The sequence below is a fragment of the Chinchilla lanigera genome, unplaced genomic scaffold (assembly GCF_000276665.1).
Source record: "Chinchilla lanigera isolate Chin_1 unplaced genomic scaffold, ChiLan1.0 scaffold00017, whole genome shotgun sequence".
NCBI lineage: Eukaryota > Metazoa > Chordata > Mammalia > Rodentia > Chinchillidae > Chinchilla > Chinchilla lanigera.
Genome location: NW_004955418.1, coordinates 23,825,942 through 23,843,297, shown reverse-complemented (window position 1 = coordinate 23,843,297; position 17,356 = coordinate 23,825,942). Strand labels below are relative to the sequence as shown.

Below are 17,356 nucleotides of genomic sequence, written 5' to 3'. Positions count from 1 at the left end.
TAATCATTAACTGTTCCTTTCTGTAGAGCAATAGAAGACAGTAGTACAACTATATTATCTTTTCAAGTTTTTTGTTTTGCTTTTTAACATACTTGGTTTAAATTAATTTTGTAGTATAGGCAATATATGTGGAGCTATAATATGCACATATACATATTCCAGTTATTATATTAATAGGAAGAGCTACTAAAAAAACATCAAGAGCTAGGTTAAACCAGATCTGTGGAGAAATAGTTCCTAGGTGTCTGAATATACCATCCCTCCAGGAAGATTTAAAATCCCAGGAATACAGTATTCAAGTCCATAAAGTGACATACTGATAAACAAGAAACATAATTCTAGGTATTAAACTCATTATGGCATGCTAAAATTGGTGTTAAAGTAACATATCATTTTTATTTGTAGAATTCCCCAGTATTTAGAATAATTGATAGTACTTTCTATCCAAATCATCAGTAACCCTTTCCTGCACTAAGAATGACATAGGTGAAAACAGCTCCTTGGTTTTTGGAGTTTTTTGGCTTCTTTCACCTGCTACTCATTTCTGCATTCTCACAAGTATTCTACTGTTGTATAAACCGGAACAAAAATTGCAGAGTTGTGACACACGCCTGTAATCCCAGCCATTGGGAGGCTGAGACAGGAGGATCTCTGTGAGTTTGAGGCCAGCCTGGACTACACACCTGTCTCACCTCCTCTCAAAAAACAGTGAAAATGTTTCAGGACTTGTAGTCACTTCCTCACATGTGGTGACTGAGTCTAGTACTGTTGATTGGGCTGCCTATGCAAATCACAATCTTTAACTCGTGTCTTCTGACATATAAACCTGTATTGGGAATGTTCTTTTCCCAAAATATGTTACTGTTAAGGTTATTTATTCTATTAACATATTCAGATTATATGCTTTGAAAAAGAACCTGTAAATGGATGATCCTTGGTAATAGGCTTTACTTGTATTTTAAAAGGTTTACAATTTTTTGTGAGATAAATTATGTCATTGTTAGTTATTTTTATTTTAACAGTATTGGGGACATCATAGATCACTATCGAAAAGAACAGATTGTTGAAGGGTATTATCTTAAGGAACCTGTACCAATGCAGGTCAGTGTCATTTCTCTTTTTTGCAATAACCAGAATTTTGTTTTAAAGTTCATTTACGTAATATGTTTAGAGATACTCATGCAATTAAAACTGAATTTTAGGTAAAATTCAAAACTGTGGGTTACTTAGATTCTTTCAGGAAAGCAATTTTAAGAGACTTTCTGAGTGTTTTATCCGTGCTGGTTCTTGAGAGTAGCCGCAGGGGTGGGGTACTGACCAGGTCTGGGAGCGAGCTGCTGGCGGCAGAAGTGGCGACGGTGTGGGTAAACAGCAGTCAGGCTCATCCGGAAGAGCTGCTGCGCGCGCGGGAGAAGGGGGACTGACCGAACAGGGCTGGGACCAAGAGGGTTGTGAATTTCTTTCATTATTTGCCTGTAGTTGTATGGCGAGAGGATTTGAGCGTGTCTTTGTGTGCGAGTGAAAGCCATGGTGAGGAGAGAAGCGGTGTGGATGGGTGGTGGCGGGACCTGAGGTACAGGTCTTAGAGAAGGTGGGAGTGAGTGCCGTCCCAAACAGCGGGAGCGAGTGGGCTTTAAAATACTGGCTGCTGAGTGCGCGGGGCGATGAGTGCATTACTTCTGACATGTGATGGGGTGGGGAAATGTTCTTCAAAGGAGGGATTAAAGAGTTTCCTATGTGGAAGCGGAGGTGTTAACATGCCAGGGAAATCAGAGGGAGAAGGACTTTGGGCACAGAGCTGGTATTGTCCAGCGATTTATAACGTCTGGAGTTTTTCCACTTTTTCTCCTGCTAATAAGCTAGCAGATTTCAGATGATTTTAATCTGTGATTTATTGTTGTAGTTCCTGTGTGAGAAATGGTTATTCTGAAGCTAAATACAAATCCAACAATCATAATCTTGTCACATTTTAATGTACCTTCCTCGTTTCCTCACACTTTGCTGTAAGGTCTGTGATGGTGGGGATTCAATCCCCATTGAATTGTTTCCCCCATGCCACCAGCATCCTTGGAGACATTACTCAGTGAATACCAACTGAGGGGTGACTGCCCGTTCTCCAGCAGAAAGCACTCATCCCGCCACACTGTCATGAGGGGTTCACATTTCTGTGTCCTCTTCCTCTGGCCATGTCGGTCTGTCCCTAAGCACTGCTAAGTGAAGTCAGTCTGAAGTTTGACTCCCCCTCCTGGGGAACTGAGATTGAAGTCTTTACTCACTGGGCCAGCGCTCTGCCCAGGAATGTGCCTGCTAGAAATGAGCAGTGTTTTAGTAGGGGTCACAGACCCTGCCCGCAGTTCCACTGTTAGGTCCTTCATTCTCATCCACTTCTATTGGCCGACTTAGTGAGTTTTGATTTGTTTTTAAATCCATGTTTTATTTGTCCACAAACAATTTTTTCATCCTGAATTTGTTTTATGCTTTTCAAATACAGGTTTTTATAATTAGAAAATTAAGTAGTATGTAACGTCTAGCAAACATTTATTTATTTATTCATTCTTTTTTTTTTTGTTTTTTGGTATTAGGAATCGAACTTAGGGCCTTGTGCTTGCCAGGCAGGTGCTGCACCACTGAGCTACTTGCCTGACCCTAGCAAACTTTATACATTAAGTTACTACGCTGCTTTAAGAATTACTTGATATATTGCCAGGCATGGTGGCTCACTCTTGTAGTCCCAGCTACCTTGAGTGGCTCAAATAGGAGGATCACTTGAGCTCATTATTTCAAGACTGAGCTGGACAGCATGATCAGTCTGATCCCCTGTGTCAAAAAAAGACTTCAAACATTCACAGTGCCTCACTCTTCTTGGTTATTGTTTCATAACTGAACAGACCTTATGAAGAGCCTCAGAAATAATGCTTATTAGAAAGGAATTTGATTGGAACACGAGAGCTACTCAGTGTCATTTGTGGTCTATTGTATTGCTTCTCAGTGAAAGCAGATCACAGCAGAAGTTCGGGGAATCAGAACACCAAGTGTCCTTTCAGCAGGATTCTATTAGAGAACATAAGGCTGCTAACATCATTTTACTAATGAACAAAACAGTAAACTTCCATACTCAGTTCATCCACCCTACTGTGGCCCTGTGTAGCCAGACTCCAGTTAAGATGCTGGGGCAGAAAAGCCAGAGTCTTAGAAGGAACATTTCTTGAGATAGGAACAAGAGGAAAAACAACCTTTTGAGACAGCACACTCCAATAAATACACCTAATATTCCGAGTACTGTATCTTAGGCACTGTTTTGTATACAGAGAGGTTAAGGCATTAAGTTATCTTCGACTTCCCTTCACCTCCCCCTTTTCTTCCTTTCCCTTTCTTTCTTCTTTCTTATGCTTTATATCCACCCTGTTGATAATTCTTGCTAATTCTGCCATGAGAATATATCTAGAATATAACCACCACCCAAAACTGATTGCATCCCACTGTGTCTACCTTTGTCTTAACAGCGTCCTGCAGTCAGAGGGATCCATTTTAAATGAGTTGGATGTTGTGCATTTCATTTAAAGTTAAGATCAGAATCCTTACAGAGATGCACAAGACCATACAGTAGTGCATGATTAGTCTCTAAGCCTGTCTCTACTCTCCTTACCTGTATTCTTGGGATGTGATAAGGAAACGTTTCTGAGATTTTCTTTGGGAAGCAAAAGCTCTCTTAATTTATCTGTTATATACATTTAGATTTGTGTGTTTTTGCTTCATTTTCATCATTCCTGAAATTTTATATTTCAAAAAAATTTAGGATCAAGAACAAGTCCTCAATGATACAGTGGATGGCAAGGAAATCTACAATACAATTCGTCGTAAAACAAAGGATGCCTTTTATAAAAATATTGTTAAGAAAGGCTATCTTCTAAAGAAGGGTAAGAGAAATTTTAAGATTAAGGGCTTTATTATTTTCCTGTTAACCCATTTGATAGAGGCATTGTAACTGTCAAGAAGAAAACTTACCACTAATGTATTTAATGAATTTCTGGTAATTTACACTTGTTTATAGTTTCTAAGCCTCCTTCAGAATTTAGAGTTGTTACATTAAGTCCACATTTCCACCAAGGATTTAGAAAACAAGTTTATACACTGCCAAGGCCCCCTTCTCCCCAGGACAGGAAAAGGCATTTGACTCTTTGCATCCTCTCCCCATGTTTCTTTTTAAAAACTTTTTAAGAAACTTGGTGGCACTTGAGTTGATGGTATTGATACCTGATGGTATTGGTGCTTTTATTTGACATATTTACCTCAGTCTGACAGTAAGATATGTTAAGGGAATGGGGGAAGACCTTAGTGGCGTTTGTGGATTTTTTTCCTTAAAACTGGAAAAGAATTACTCCAAGAATTTTGACATTTCATCGTAATGGAATATCTGAAGAAAATTATCTTCTTATTTACTCTGTGATTCATTAAAACAGGTAATATTGCAAAAGGCATTTTTTTTCTATAGGAGTCACTGGCATTTTCTTATTATAAAGATAAATTTCATAATAAAAGTTATGATATGTCTAATTTTTATTTTTAGCAATTCTTTTCATTCTAATATGTATATATATGAGTTCAGAGTTCATTGTTTGGCTAAGAAAAAATAATTTTTATTTTTTAACAGGCAAAGGAAAACGGTGGAAGAATTTGTATTTTATCTTAGAGGGCAGTGATGCCCAACTTATTTATTTTGAAAGTGAAAAACGGGCTACAAAACCAAAAGGATTAATAGATCTCAGTGTATGTTCTGTCTATGTTGTTCACGATAGTCTTTTTGGAAGGTAAGAAGCTGGTTTTCTGTTTTTCTTTTAGAATTTTTAAATAGTAAAATAGAGGGTGTATTCAGATTATTTTAAAGCACAACACAATCAATTTTTATAGCATGGAATCTAAAAATGTCAGCATAATTTTTGTTTTCCTTGCTTTAGGCTAACCTATGTATGCAATTCCACTCCACTGTATTAAATAGAAATCTTTGGAATGACACTTCTTGTAGCAGGACTTCATCTTGGTCTGTATATAGCATGCGTTCTCTTTGTCACCACTGATAGTACTTTGAGTGACTGAATTCACCCTTTTCCTGATTTTTTCACCCTGCCTGTTAAATACATGCATCGATAGTATGAGATACACTCAGTTCAGCTGTGAACTTTGTAGATAGGTTCCTAAGGAACTCAACATTACAAGGCAATTCTAATACAAAAATTGTTTCAGTAGAAAATATTTTTCTTACACGGATGTTAATTAAGGTTTTAAAAAATAAATTTATAAGGCAAATCTTAAGCATTATGAGATAATTCCAGCTTTTAATTATACCTGGATATTGTTTAAAAACAGTGGCCTTTTTTTTTTTTTTTCCTTGTTTTTTGTTATTTTTGGTTTTTTTCTGGTACCGGGAACCGAACTCATGACCTTGTGCTTGCCATACAGGCGCTGTGCCGCTGAGCTAAATCCCCAGCCCCCCAAAACAGTGGCCTTTAACATTAGAATTATCAGTTGTCTAGAGTCTTCTCAGAAGTACTCAGCAATTGTATTACCTGTTGGTGTGTTTATAAATTCATTTGACCGTGATACCTCCTCCCCTTTTTCTGAATTCTCCCTGATATTCCATAATAAACACAAAAAGTTTGGGTAAGATAGAATTTAAGATTTTTTTTCCCTATCGTAACAATAGGAGTGACTCGGATGGAGCATGGTGGCAGTTATTACATCCTCCCAAAACTGTTACCCTGAACAACTGTTCATTGACCCAAGTACCTTCACAAGAGCTGAATGAGAGACCACTTGACCTGGTTTCAGCCTGAGAAGGGAAGATACTTTGAAGGATGCAGAAAGGGTTGCTTTTGTCACTCCTCTCTCAAATGCAAAAAGGGGCAGTTTGGAAAGAATGGCCTCCTGTGTGAGGGAGGGAGGAGGAGTTCAGTGTAGGAGTTACTTGAAACCCAGTACCAGGTGTATCACAGTGAAATTCAGTACCTAGAAGATCCTCATTGGCCCCTGCTCCTAGGCCACTGCCTGCAGATGGAGAGCTGGAACCTCAGCATGACGGACTCACATTTCTGCCTGATTCCTCACCAGCTACGGTCTGGCCCTGGGGTCCATACCCAGGATAGCAGTAGTCGGTGAGGCTGTCTAGGTGCCCCCAGGCTCAGCAGCAGCCTTTAGTGATGGAGGAATGCCTCCACCATCCCCACCTCAACACTGGGGAGCACAGCTTAGAGAAAGACTTCAACTGCTGGCAGTTTGTTTCGGTTACTTTCCTGGTCTTGAGGACAAAATACCCAATACCTGCAACTAAAAGGAAGAGAAGTTTATTTTGGCACAGATTTGAGAGGTCTCCTTCTTTGCTTGGTATGGTGTCTGCAGCACACGTGTTAGGGCAAAGCTGCCCATGGCACGGTAGACAAGAAGCAGAGAGAGTGAAGGAAGGAGCGGTGAAGGGAAATACAGGCCTTTCTAGTCCTCGGCCCAGTGACCCACCCCTTCACCCAGGTGCCACCTCCATTATCACATGGAGTTATAGACTCATCATTAGACTAATCCACTGATGACTGTCACAAGCGCACGATCTAGCCACTTCCCTAAAACCCCATTTATGAGCACATGAGGCCTTGAGGATAGGGCAGCTAGATAGAAACTGTAACAGGACCAGGACAAAAGGTAATGAAGGACTTTCCCTCCCTTGGAATTCAGTGTTGGGTTGGGCCTGCCACTGAAATCCAAGACCAGGTAGAAGCCAGCTGCCCTTCAGCCTGGGCCATGACCGCTGAGTGGAGTCTCTGGAGCTGTTTTAGCGTGACGTGGACAGCGATAGACTTGCATTCTGGCATTCGTCACCTCGGGCTGGCTGCGGTGGTCTTAGCCCATGAATGTACCAGTATTGTCAGGCAAGGTGTGGCAGTGTGAGGTACGATCCTGCTGCTCCGCTGCACTAGTCTTGATGGGCTGTAGGGTTGTAGGGCTCTGGGTGACCCAGCCTTGCAACAGCCACGGCGGCCACAGGGCTGCCAAGCAGTGCTTCTCCTAACCCCGGACAGGAGGCCAGGGAGAGGGCTGGTGCACAGGTGAAGGGGTAGCTAAGTGCAAGCGGTCACTTTGGAGCCTCCAGGTAGAGCTGTGCGGTGTGCTCCGCTGCTGGGCGGAATTCTGTGGTACTTAACCGTAGCCCAGTGGCTGGGTCAGTATCTGGACCCCATTCTTGCCCCAGCTAGAGGCTTATTGGCACAGTAGGGGTAATTTATGTTTTTATCTATCCAGAGCAATGCACTGGCTATGGATGGGTAATAAACTCAGGCTTGGGGTACCATAGTGCTGAAATAGTGGCGGTAACCACAGTGTCAGAGAAAGAGCTTGCCTAGAATTTCTGGAAGGAAAAGCATGAACAAACCCAGATTATGAGGACAGTATGCAGATGCTGTCACCATCTTATGTGCTTTAATCATCACTAGAGTACTTACAACTCCTAGGACAACATCAGTGCTGTGCATTTGTTCAGTACAGATGCATTTTAAAAAATTGTTTTACGTGTGTATTTGCTTCAATCTGTGAGCGTGGAAACCATGAGCATGGAGGACCAATGTAATATGATATAGGTGGTTCTTGAGCACACTCCAAGAGGACATCTATGAATTCATTTGGATAGATAAGCAGAGCTTCTCAGCCACCATGCTATAGGATCATTGTTAGAATCTATGAGATACAGCTAATTGTTTAGTGTTATGAGAAAAATGCTAAACCAAACTTTTTACATGTCAAACACTGTAACAGTTGAAGTTATGTGGCCACCTCTAGAATCTACTCTGTTATTTTATTGAAGCAAAAGAATCGGCAGATAACCTTGCAGACAGTAAGCTCTTTAATGGTGGCTGTACTTCAGTATTTCTTTTTAAATTACCTGGTTATTCTGAATATTACTTAATCTAGACTCTTTTTTTCAGTCAGTCACCAGTGATGTTACTGTTTGCATTGATTCACAAACTCAGTGTATTTTTTTATATTCCCTATTAATTCAAGTTAAAATTATTTTATTGTTATTGTAAAATAGATGTGAACTCTTGAACTTACATTTTTTTCTTTGTTGTTTTTTATAATTGGTTTTATTTATGAAACCAGAATAAAGGGCAGTTTGGTGATTAATCCTGTGAAGTCATTATATTCACAAGATAAAAATAATTATGCTTAATTTAAAAAATTCAACCCATGTATTAGGCTACTAAGTAAAAATTATATTAAACTTAGCTTGCTAAAGCCCAGGGAATATTGTCTTCTTCACCCTAAGTATTTTCCTTGCGTAAGTCCCTGAATAAGTCAGTGGTGCCAAGTACACTAGGCTGGCACTGTGTCACTACTTAGGAGAAAAATTGAACTGTAAACTCGAAATGAGAAAGTTTCTTCTCTCCCACCCCTTCCTCTCTTCTCATAGATATGTTCCTACAGTATCATGTTAAACTTGGAAAGCTTGTTTTGAGATCATGAAATTAATAGTTAAAGCTGAAGCAGAAATGCTTCACACAGAGTTGGAGAATTACTTGTTTTACCAGTCTGCATGGAAACTGCCAATTCTGTTTATGGCCAAGAATAAAAGTAAGAAAAGAGACACCACTTTGAAATAGTAGTAGATAATACTAAGATAGGGTTATCTGTAAATACATTTGTGAATCAAATGGTAGGTTTTAAAATCTCCAAAGACTGTCACTGCAGAATGATATACTGTATGATATATACTACATTATATGATATAAATACATATACTATATATAATGATTACTGTAATGCGTGGAAAAAAATTGCTGGCATTCAGAGAAGTTCCAAAACTGTTAAGGATAAAGTATTCCACACAGTAAATGAAGACTTTAAAACTACGACCTATGGAAATGTCATTTGATCTGATGACTGATGAGGAAGCTTCAGGATAGGATTGTGTGAAGGTTTTCATCAAGGATTCCTTCTGGAAAATAGCAGTTTGGAGGTAGCCTTATTTATATGTTTGTGTGTACAATTGAATTCCATATTAAAAAATGTTAGGATAGAAGCTAATAAAATCTTAAGTTAGTCAGCTGCATGTGTTTTTCAGTTTTATATGAAGACGTGCAATCAGAATACCTATTGTTTGATACTGAAGTGTATTAGCTGTCCAAAAGAGCTGGTTTTTTTTTTTTTTTTTTTTTCTGGTACCGGGAATCAAACTCAGGACCTTGGTTTGCCAGGCAGGCACTTGTGCCGCTGAGCTATATCCCCAGCCCCAAGAGCTGTGTTAAAAGTTTGATTTGCAGGAAAAGACGTCTTTATTGTATATGAGTCTTACTTTGTAGATTTATTAAAGAGTGAACGTCCTCAAGAAATTACAAGTATAGCACAAAAAAATGTCTTTTGACAGTTGATTCAAAGCCGAAATTCAGTCTTAAAAAACGTGAGGTTAAAAGTGATTCACTAGTCATATCTCTGCGTTTGAACACTATGATTCTTAGAGGAGTATTAACACTGATAAAGAAACATCTGCAAGTTTAAGGAAATCCTTTAGTATTATTTGACGTATCTTACATGAACAGATAGGTTTAGATTGAAAATCAGCCTGTACTATCAATAGAAAAGTCCATATTACTAGAAAAGGTAAAAATTTTTTTCATTTCTGTTAGAGTTAAAGGTGGATCAGTTCTTTGAAGTACGTTAAAAGAGACTAAATTATTTTACTGGCTAGTATCGATAATGGTGTTGCTCAGGTGTAAGAAAAGCAGTAAATATATACCATTTGCAATAAAGTCATTACTTGATTCCTATTCAGTTTCTTATTGAAGGTGACTAAAGAATTTGAAAATATGGTAAAACATCGTAGTTTGTTGAACTTGTCAGCTTTTCTGTTGCTGAGACAGAATACCTGCCACACCCACAATTTAAAGGATGAAAAATATAAATTAGCTCGGTTTAGGCTATTTCAGTACATGACTGGCAGAGTCCAAGGCAGAAATATGTGGAGCAAAACTGCTTAGCTTTTGGTGGCTAGAAAGTAGAACAGAGGAAGAGTGCCAGGGAGGAAGAGACCTGGGACCATGAACAGAAAGGCTACACCTCCATGACTTGCCCAGATACATCCAGGAGCCAGATTTACTACTCTGCTAGGTGTTTGGTAATCCTTTGAAGTCAGTACATCAGAAGTAATGGTCATAGTCCACCTCCTGTTGACTTCATACCTAGACACATCTCCTTAAACCGGACTTAATTCCCAAATAAAGACAACAGCCACTTCATAATTCTACCTAGTATCATACAGCTGTCTCATGTACAACCAAAAACATGATCCCAGTCCAAAATCTCAATAGTCTTTTTCAGATGTCTCTTTTTTTCTGAGACTCAAGGGAAATTGTAAAACTATATAAAAATAATGTTATGTCGTCTCAGGACATAATGAGATATGGTAAGCATTCCCATTGTGAAAGTGAGGAATAAAGGGATTAAAAGGGGCTGGGGATTTAGCTCAGCAGCACAGCACCTGCCTGGCAAGCTCAAGGTCGTGAGTTCAATTCCTGGTACTGGAAAAAAAAAAAAGGGGGTCAGGCCAAACCAAGACCAGCAGATCAAACACTCCTCTGAGATTCCATATCTGTCATCTAAGGCACATTAGAATAAGATCTGAGCCCATTCAGCCTGCCTCCAGCTGTCTTCTCTCACAGCCTGCACCTTTGCTCTGCAGACATTTTAATTTCCTAGTATCTTCAACTTCTGAGGCCACCACTACACCTCTGGCTTCTTTCCACAATTTCACACACTGCCCTCTCAGGGACTTTTTGCCTGACCTCCTAGACCTTCTTTGAAATCTGGATGGATGTCTTCCTGATCCCACAACTCTTATATTCTGCATGCAGGTAAAATCAGCATCACGTGGTGATGCTACAGTTGGTGGCCAGCTCTTGTAGTTGAGAGTCTCTTGGATCATGACTGCAGCAGCTCGCTGCCTGAATGGTTGAGGCCAGTAAAGTGAATTTTGGGGAACCACTTCCCTAGGAGGCTCTTACTGAGCAGGCATTCCAGAGTGTTTCCTCAAATGAAGGGGTTACAGCTTTGCAGCCCTGAACCTCTGTTGGGTGGGACTCTGTTAAGTCTGAAGAGGCCTGTAAGTCATCTTCTTTTCCATGTTCAAGTACTTGCTTTTTTTCTTTTTTTTTTATTGGTGCTAATGATCTCTAGCAGCCAAGCTTCCTTTGATTCCAACTTTACACGTGGTTCCTTCCAGGCCAGAATTTAAGTCTTTCAGTTTTTTCTCCTCAGTTTTTTGCCCCTGATTCTCATTATAAATCAGACTAAAAGCAGCCAGCAGTAGCCATGCCTGAATATTGGCTGCCTTGAAATTTCCTCTTCTAGACTCTCTAATCCACCACCCTTAATTCAAGTTTCCTCCAGAATCTTAGGGCATGAGCAAAATGTAGACATACTTTCTGCCGAAGGGTAACACATTGGCCTGTAGTTCATATGCTGATAGAGTCCTTATTCCCAGCCGAAACCTCCAGAATCTGGCCTTTACTGTCTGCATTCCTATCAACATCTCAATCTTCTGAGCTCTGCTCAGAATCACCTGTCAAGCTCTCTGTTCACACCATTCTCAGGCTTGTCTAGCCCCTTGTCCAAACCTTTCCAAGCTGTTTTCATAAATTACTTCTAAACTACATGATCAGGTAAAGTCACAGCAAAAACCTCACTCCTGGTACCAATTTTCTGCCATTGCTGTGACAATACCTGATAGCCACAACTTAAAGATGAAAAGGTTTTATTCATCTTGAAGTTTCAGGAGATCAGTGCATGCTTAGCAGCCTTCAAGGTAGAAATCTTCATATTGGGAAGGTGTGTGGCAGAGCAGAGCTGCTTACTTCATGGCAACAGAAGAGAAGAGCAGAGCAGGGAGCAGTCTGTAGAGGAAGGGACCAAGAAGTATGTATAGTATCCAGTGCCACCTCCATGTAGTAGAATGTCCACTTCCATGCCCACCCAGACACACTCAGGAGAGCACTTACTAACCTGCTGGGGGTTCCTTAATTCAGTAAACAACTTCATATCATTAACAGTCATATCAAGGTTAACAGTTACGAATTACATTTAATTAAATTATGTCTAACCTGATGTGAAAAACCTATGTCCATGAGAACCAAGCCCACATCTCATTTAAAAAAAAAAAAATTTCCCTACAAAGTTTGTCAGTTTAGGATCAGTTATTTTTGTGTATACCTAACTAGTAAGAGAAGCACTGAGAAAACAGAATACCAGAAAAGACAGCCTCAGCAGTGTATGTCAAGGAAATGAGAAGACATCTCTACAAAGGAAAAATAGGTTAACATCAATTTGTTTCATTACAAAATATGTAGCAGGCTTTGAACATTGTATGCTTTGTGTACACAATGACCTCGCTTTGAAATGAACTCTGCTTTTGAAGGTAGGTAGCCATGTGCTTGCTGAGCCCTCGGGATACGGATGTGGACAGCACAGCTTGTATGGTTGTTCTCTTGTGTGGTTCTAGTTGCAAGCTGTGTGGTTTTCCGAGATTACTCTCAGGATTATTTAGAAAGAAAATCTCTCCTTTCTTCCTCTTAAACTTCAGACTGTTAATACTGCTTTATTTTAAGTATTAACCATTTGAGAAGCACAAATTGAAAGGTATTTCAGTGGTAGTTATTCTAGTGAATATGTGGGAATTCTTTTATCTTCTAGGATGGATCTTTCATTGTGGCAGTATTTATTGTTTTATCTACATTTGCGAAGGACATTTTTGTGGATATTAAGTTTCAGACTGCAAGTTATATATTTTTTAAAGATGGTTTTCTGCTTTCCAGCATTTTCATTGTTATGCAAATTGTTGCTTTTTTCTTTTTCTTTTCTCTTAAGTATATCCTATCTTTTTCTGGATTCATTTTGCTCTTTGTGTAAGCAGCAAAGCCAAAATATGCCTACCAGAAGTTTATTTTAAATTATTTATTGTAATTTTGAAGAGCTTCTTCAATCTGAGACTGAGTATCTTTTGTCAGTTTTAGTCTTTGTTAGTATCTCTTTAAACATTTCTTCTGCTGCATTCTCTTTTCTTCCAGCGTTCCTGTTAAACACGTGTCTTTGCTCTATATCATTTGTGTTTAATACATAGTTTTCCATCTTTTCTTCCTCTCTCTGTTTCAGACTACATAATTTTCTCTGATCTTGCAGTTCACTAATCTGTGCTTCTGTGGTTAAATCCATTTATCAAGACTTAATGTTTATTTACATTTTCCAATTTATTTCTAATTTGAGTTTTTTTTTAAAATAGACTTTTCTGGCAGAATTATAGTTGCCTATTTTCTTAAATATATAAATAATTTTGTTTGTTTTGTTTTCTTATATTTTATCCAGATGGAACATACAGGCCACTTTCAGAATCAGAAGTGTCCAGTTATACTTTGCATTGTTTTTATGGCATTCTCAAAACATGAAAAGATGGTTTTTATCTTTCATAAACATGAAACATATTCTCCATTTTGCTGTGGCTTCTTCACACTAACACATAAAAAAAAAATCTTTGTTTAAAGCAGCAAATAGAAATAACATGTATTGAGTTCTAAAAACGTGTAGGCCCTCACTATACATGTCACAAACATTTTCAGTTTAGTTAGATAGCACATATCCAAAAGAAGACATAAATTAGGAATTTACTGATATAATTTAGGAACTGTACATATATGTCAAATGATGTAGAGCATACTAAAGAAGACATGAGATCTAATCATTGTTATCAGGTTATTTAAACATCAGAACAAGCAGTATGAGATGATGTTTTCATCTTAATGCGTAAGGAAAAATGGTCTGTTAAAGAAAACCTAAAATATAGACTGTAACAATTAAAATCACTCACAACCTGTTAATCACTAAGGACATTTTTAGTGTAGGAATATTTCTAGTCTTTTTTTCAAAAACATTTAAAAAGTTTTCAAATTAATTATGTGCAGTTCTAGTACAATTTTGCTTTCTTTAAACCTTTACTATTTCTAATGTCTTTTAAAATGACATAGCACTTTTTACTCTGAAAGACTGATTTTCCTTTTAAGTACTGACCTGGTTCAATGCAGTTATTTCTTTAAGAGTTATGACAATTTTATATAAACTATATAATTATAATAGTGTGTTTTTTAAAAGTTGGTTTAAATATTTTAGTAGTCACTGTAAACTTTCTTACTATAGTTGTTTGCTTGTATCTTAAAGGCCAAACTGTTTTCAGATAGTCGTGCAGCACTTCAGTGAAGAGCACTACATCTTCTACTTCGCAGGAGAGACTCCGGAGCAAGCGGAGGTGAGGGCACTGTCTCCTCACTGTAACCCTGCTAGCCCATGTTTTCTTACAGTTAAAGCAGAATGCTATTCCGTTGAAGATAACGTGATTACTTGATGCTTGAAATCTCAGCAGTTTTTCATTTTAAGCAGTGAGAAGTTTCATGCACAAAGTCTTTTTTGAAAGAAATGCAGAAGCAAATGCAGTGAAGGGTTAGTGGGGATGAAAACTTCATTTAAAATTGACCTTTAAATATTTTGTGATGCTGAGTCCAGCTGAGAATGTTCAGTTAAAAGCCTCCCTCCAGAAAGGTTGTAGGTACTCTCAGTACAATCCAAAGGTAAGCCAGTTAGTTTTGCTAACAAGCATTGTTATTTTTCACTAGTTGAGCCATATCTAAAAAATAAAAGTGCCAGCATCAAGACAAAAAATACTTCCTGTTGTTCACTATATGTTCTCTAAGCGTGCATGTGTCCACCTGAGGGCTGTACATTGACCCATTCGCAATGCCTTTCTTGTAACTTAGAATTTTAGGTAATTCTATGAAGAAATATTTTCAGAAATCTCCTGTTAAATACATTTTTTTCTTTAAAGTTTAATATTTCTGGAGTGTTTTAGTTGTATTTTGTGTAAGCATGACCACATTTCTCCTAGAACTCTTTGGAAGGAACCTAAAGGTAGTTAAAGAAGTCAGAGAAAGTGGTGCTGCTGGAAATAGAACATAATTTGCCAACCCTGGCTATGAAGCTGATGTTCTTAAAACTAATCTTCTAGCATGGCCTCTGACTCACACACTGTGGTAATATTAGAATACTTGAATGAGGATTATGGTTTACAATTTAATGACATGTTTGAAATTTTTGTAAAATAGCTCAAAAATTCATTATAATGCATGTACAACTTTGTTTTGTACGTATGTACCCCTAATTTTTAGGTGAGAGAGGTAGAGATGGGAACATTTTAGTAACTTAGCTATTTTTTAAAATGCTAGACATCGAGATAGGAATAGAAATTTAAACTCCTATCTTCCAGTTAATCATTTTTTTCTTTCTGAATAAAAATGTTACATGACATGTCAGATTCTTGTGTAAGCCTCATTTAAAATGTCTCATTATTATATTTATTTATCCTCTTTCCATATCCTGTTCTGGTTTTCGCTGGTTTTGGTGGGCTGTGGAGGCTTTCCTGTTTCTGAAAGCCCTGAGAATTGATTTGGGTTTAATCTTCTCTGCTGTAAAGATGTTCTCTGAACAGTGGCAGAGGTCCGGCCCACAGAAACAGCCAACACACTGCAGACGTAATTCAGTACGCAGAAGCGCAGAGCTTTCCAGAAATACGAAAGCCAAAGCGAACATTTAGATTGTAATAAACCGAAATTGTTCTCTCCTTTTTCTTGGGCAATGTCTTGTTTAAACATTCAAAATAACTGCTGTAATTTAAATATGAGGCTGACATGATTTTAAAATCCAGGCTTAGAAATACTAGATCCTCTGACATGTTTTTGCCTGTGTGATGGTCTTAAGACATCACATTACCAGTCAGTTTTGCCACTGGCCCTCTCCTCTCGAGGCTGTTCGCTTAGATTCTGCCAGAGCTCAGGTGCTACAGCTCATCTACACACAGGACTTTCCCCAGGGAGTTGGTATTTCAGAAAGCCAGTTTAATGAAAATTACATTGTTTTAGTTAATTAATGGCTACACATTAGTATACTTAACATTGATTAGGTTTTCTCTCTAAAATCAAGCCATTTTTATAGAACTCTTAAGTTTTGGGCTATTGTTTTACTTTTTTGGGACATTTTAAAATTCAGTATAACCTGAGACTAAAATATAGTAGTCTAGAGAAGGAAAAACTATTGAATTTGAAGGAAATAAATCGATGATTAGAAATTAGATTATTTCTTTGAAATCCTGTTATTTTTTATAGGATTGGATGAAAGGTCTGCAGGCGTTTTGCAGTTTACGGAAAAGTAGTCCAGGGACATCTAATAAACGCCTTCGCCAGGTAAATCTTGATTACATTTGTTGTAATTAGCACAGTTTTCACTGTCATTCTGCTCTTTTTATTTTTACGTGAAGTCTTTTGGCCTGCATTTCTTCAGAGGTTATTTTCAGGCGTTTTAAGCTCTGGTTCCACTTCAGTAGCAGGAAAAACATTTCTGAAAGAGGATGTTCTTTGTACACCTACCTCTGCTTCTTAATGTTATTGCTAACTTTTGAATAAAAATGAAGGATTATTTCACTTAAAATAACAGTACCAAATGAACAGAAAAATACTATTGGACACTTTTCCTTCAAATTATTTTGCCCTAAAATAGAACTGTAGGTAGTTATTGAAAAGGTGGTCTGCTTTATAATCTCCTAGTCTCAGTAAAGTTTTGAGCTTTTCATTCTATACTAATTATTTTTGAAACTCGCTGTGTAACTCCTAGATAATATCTGATCTAATTTGAAACCGTAATCTTGCTTATGTTTTTGTTTATGGAAAATTAAGCTAGGCTTTCTCTTTTCTCTTTTCACGTATATAAGAGCAACTTTATGCGCTCCACTTCTGGGGTTTTTGTTTTTCCATGGTAACCCTAGATCCATGGTGGTGAACCTAAGGCATGTATGTTGCAGTGGGCTGTTTGTATCACTGAAAGCTCTAAAAGGTTTGCCGTCACTGCTCTGGATAGTTGGAAGAAATTAGGCACGTTATGACGCTTTTGGGATTTGGAGGGAAGCGCAGTACAATAAAGTAACTTGTAGTCATGGGAATTTGTAGTATCCTTACTGAATGTAACATTGTTCCACTGAAATGGATAAATGGTTAATATTTGGCTGACTAGTCCCTGTAATTCAGAATCTTGCTCCTTTTCCCGAAGACATTTAATTTTACCCATAATCACCATATGCCTTTAGAACATATTGTAACTTTTATGAACTATGGAAAAATCAGATTGGATGTTCGGCAAAAACAGTGAGTTAGTTGTATCTTGTGTGAAACATGAGCCATGAAATTTTTTGTAGGTAGAATCACAGATAATCTTTTCTAAGCCCTTTCTGGGTCAGGTG

General features: G+C 38.1%; 1 protein-coding gene across 1 annotated transcript in view; it reads left to right on the top strand.

The window, feature by feature from the left end:
• Window positions 1–17,356, top strand: part of Rasa1 (RAS p21 protein activator (GTPase activating protein) 1) — a gene marked incomplete at its 5' end in the record, with an annotated part of 89,960 nt that overhangs the window by 54,402 nt on the left and 18,202 nt on the right. Inside the window, 5 exon segments of the mRNA XM_005382300.2 lie at window positions 1,023–1,101; window positions 3,797–3,917; window positions 4,652–4,808; window positions 14,236–14,323; window positions 16,230–16,307. Coding sequence (XP_005382357.2) covers window positions 1,023–1,101; window positions 3,797–3,917; window positions 4,652–4,808; window positions 14,236–14,323; window positions 16,230–16,307 — 523 coding nt within the window.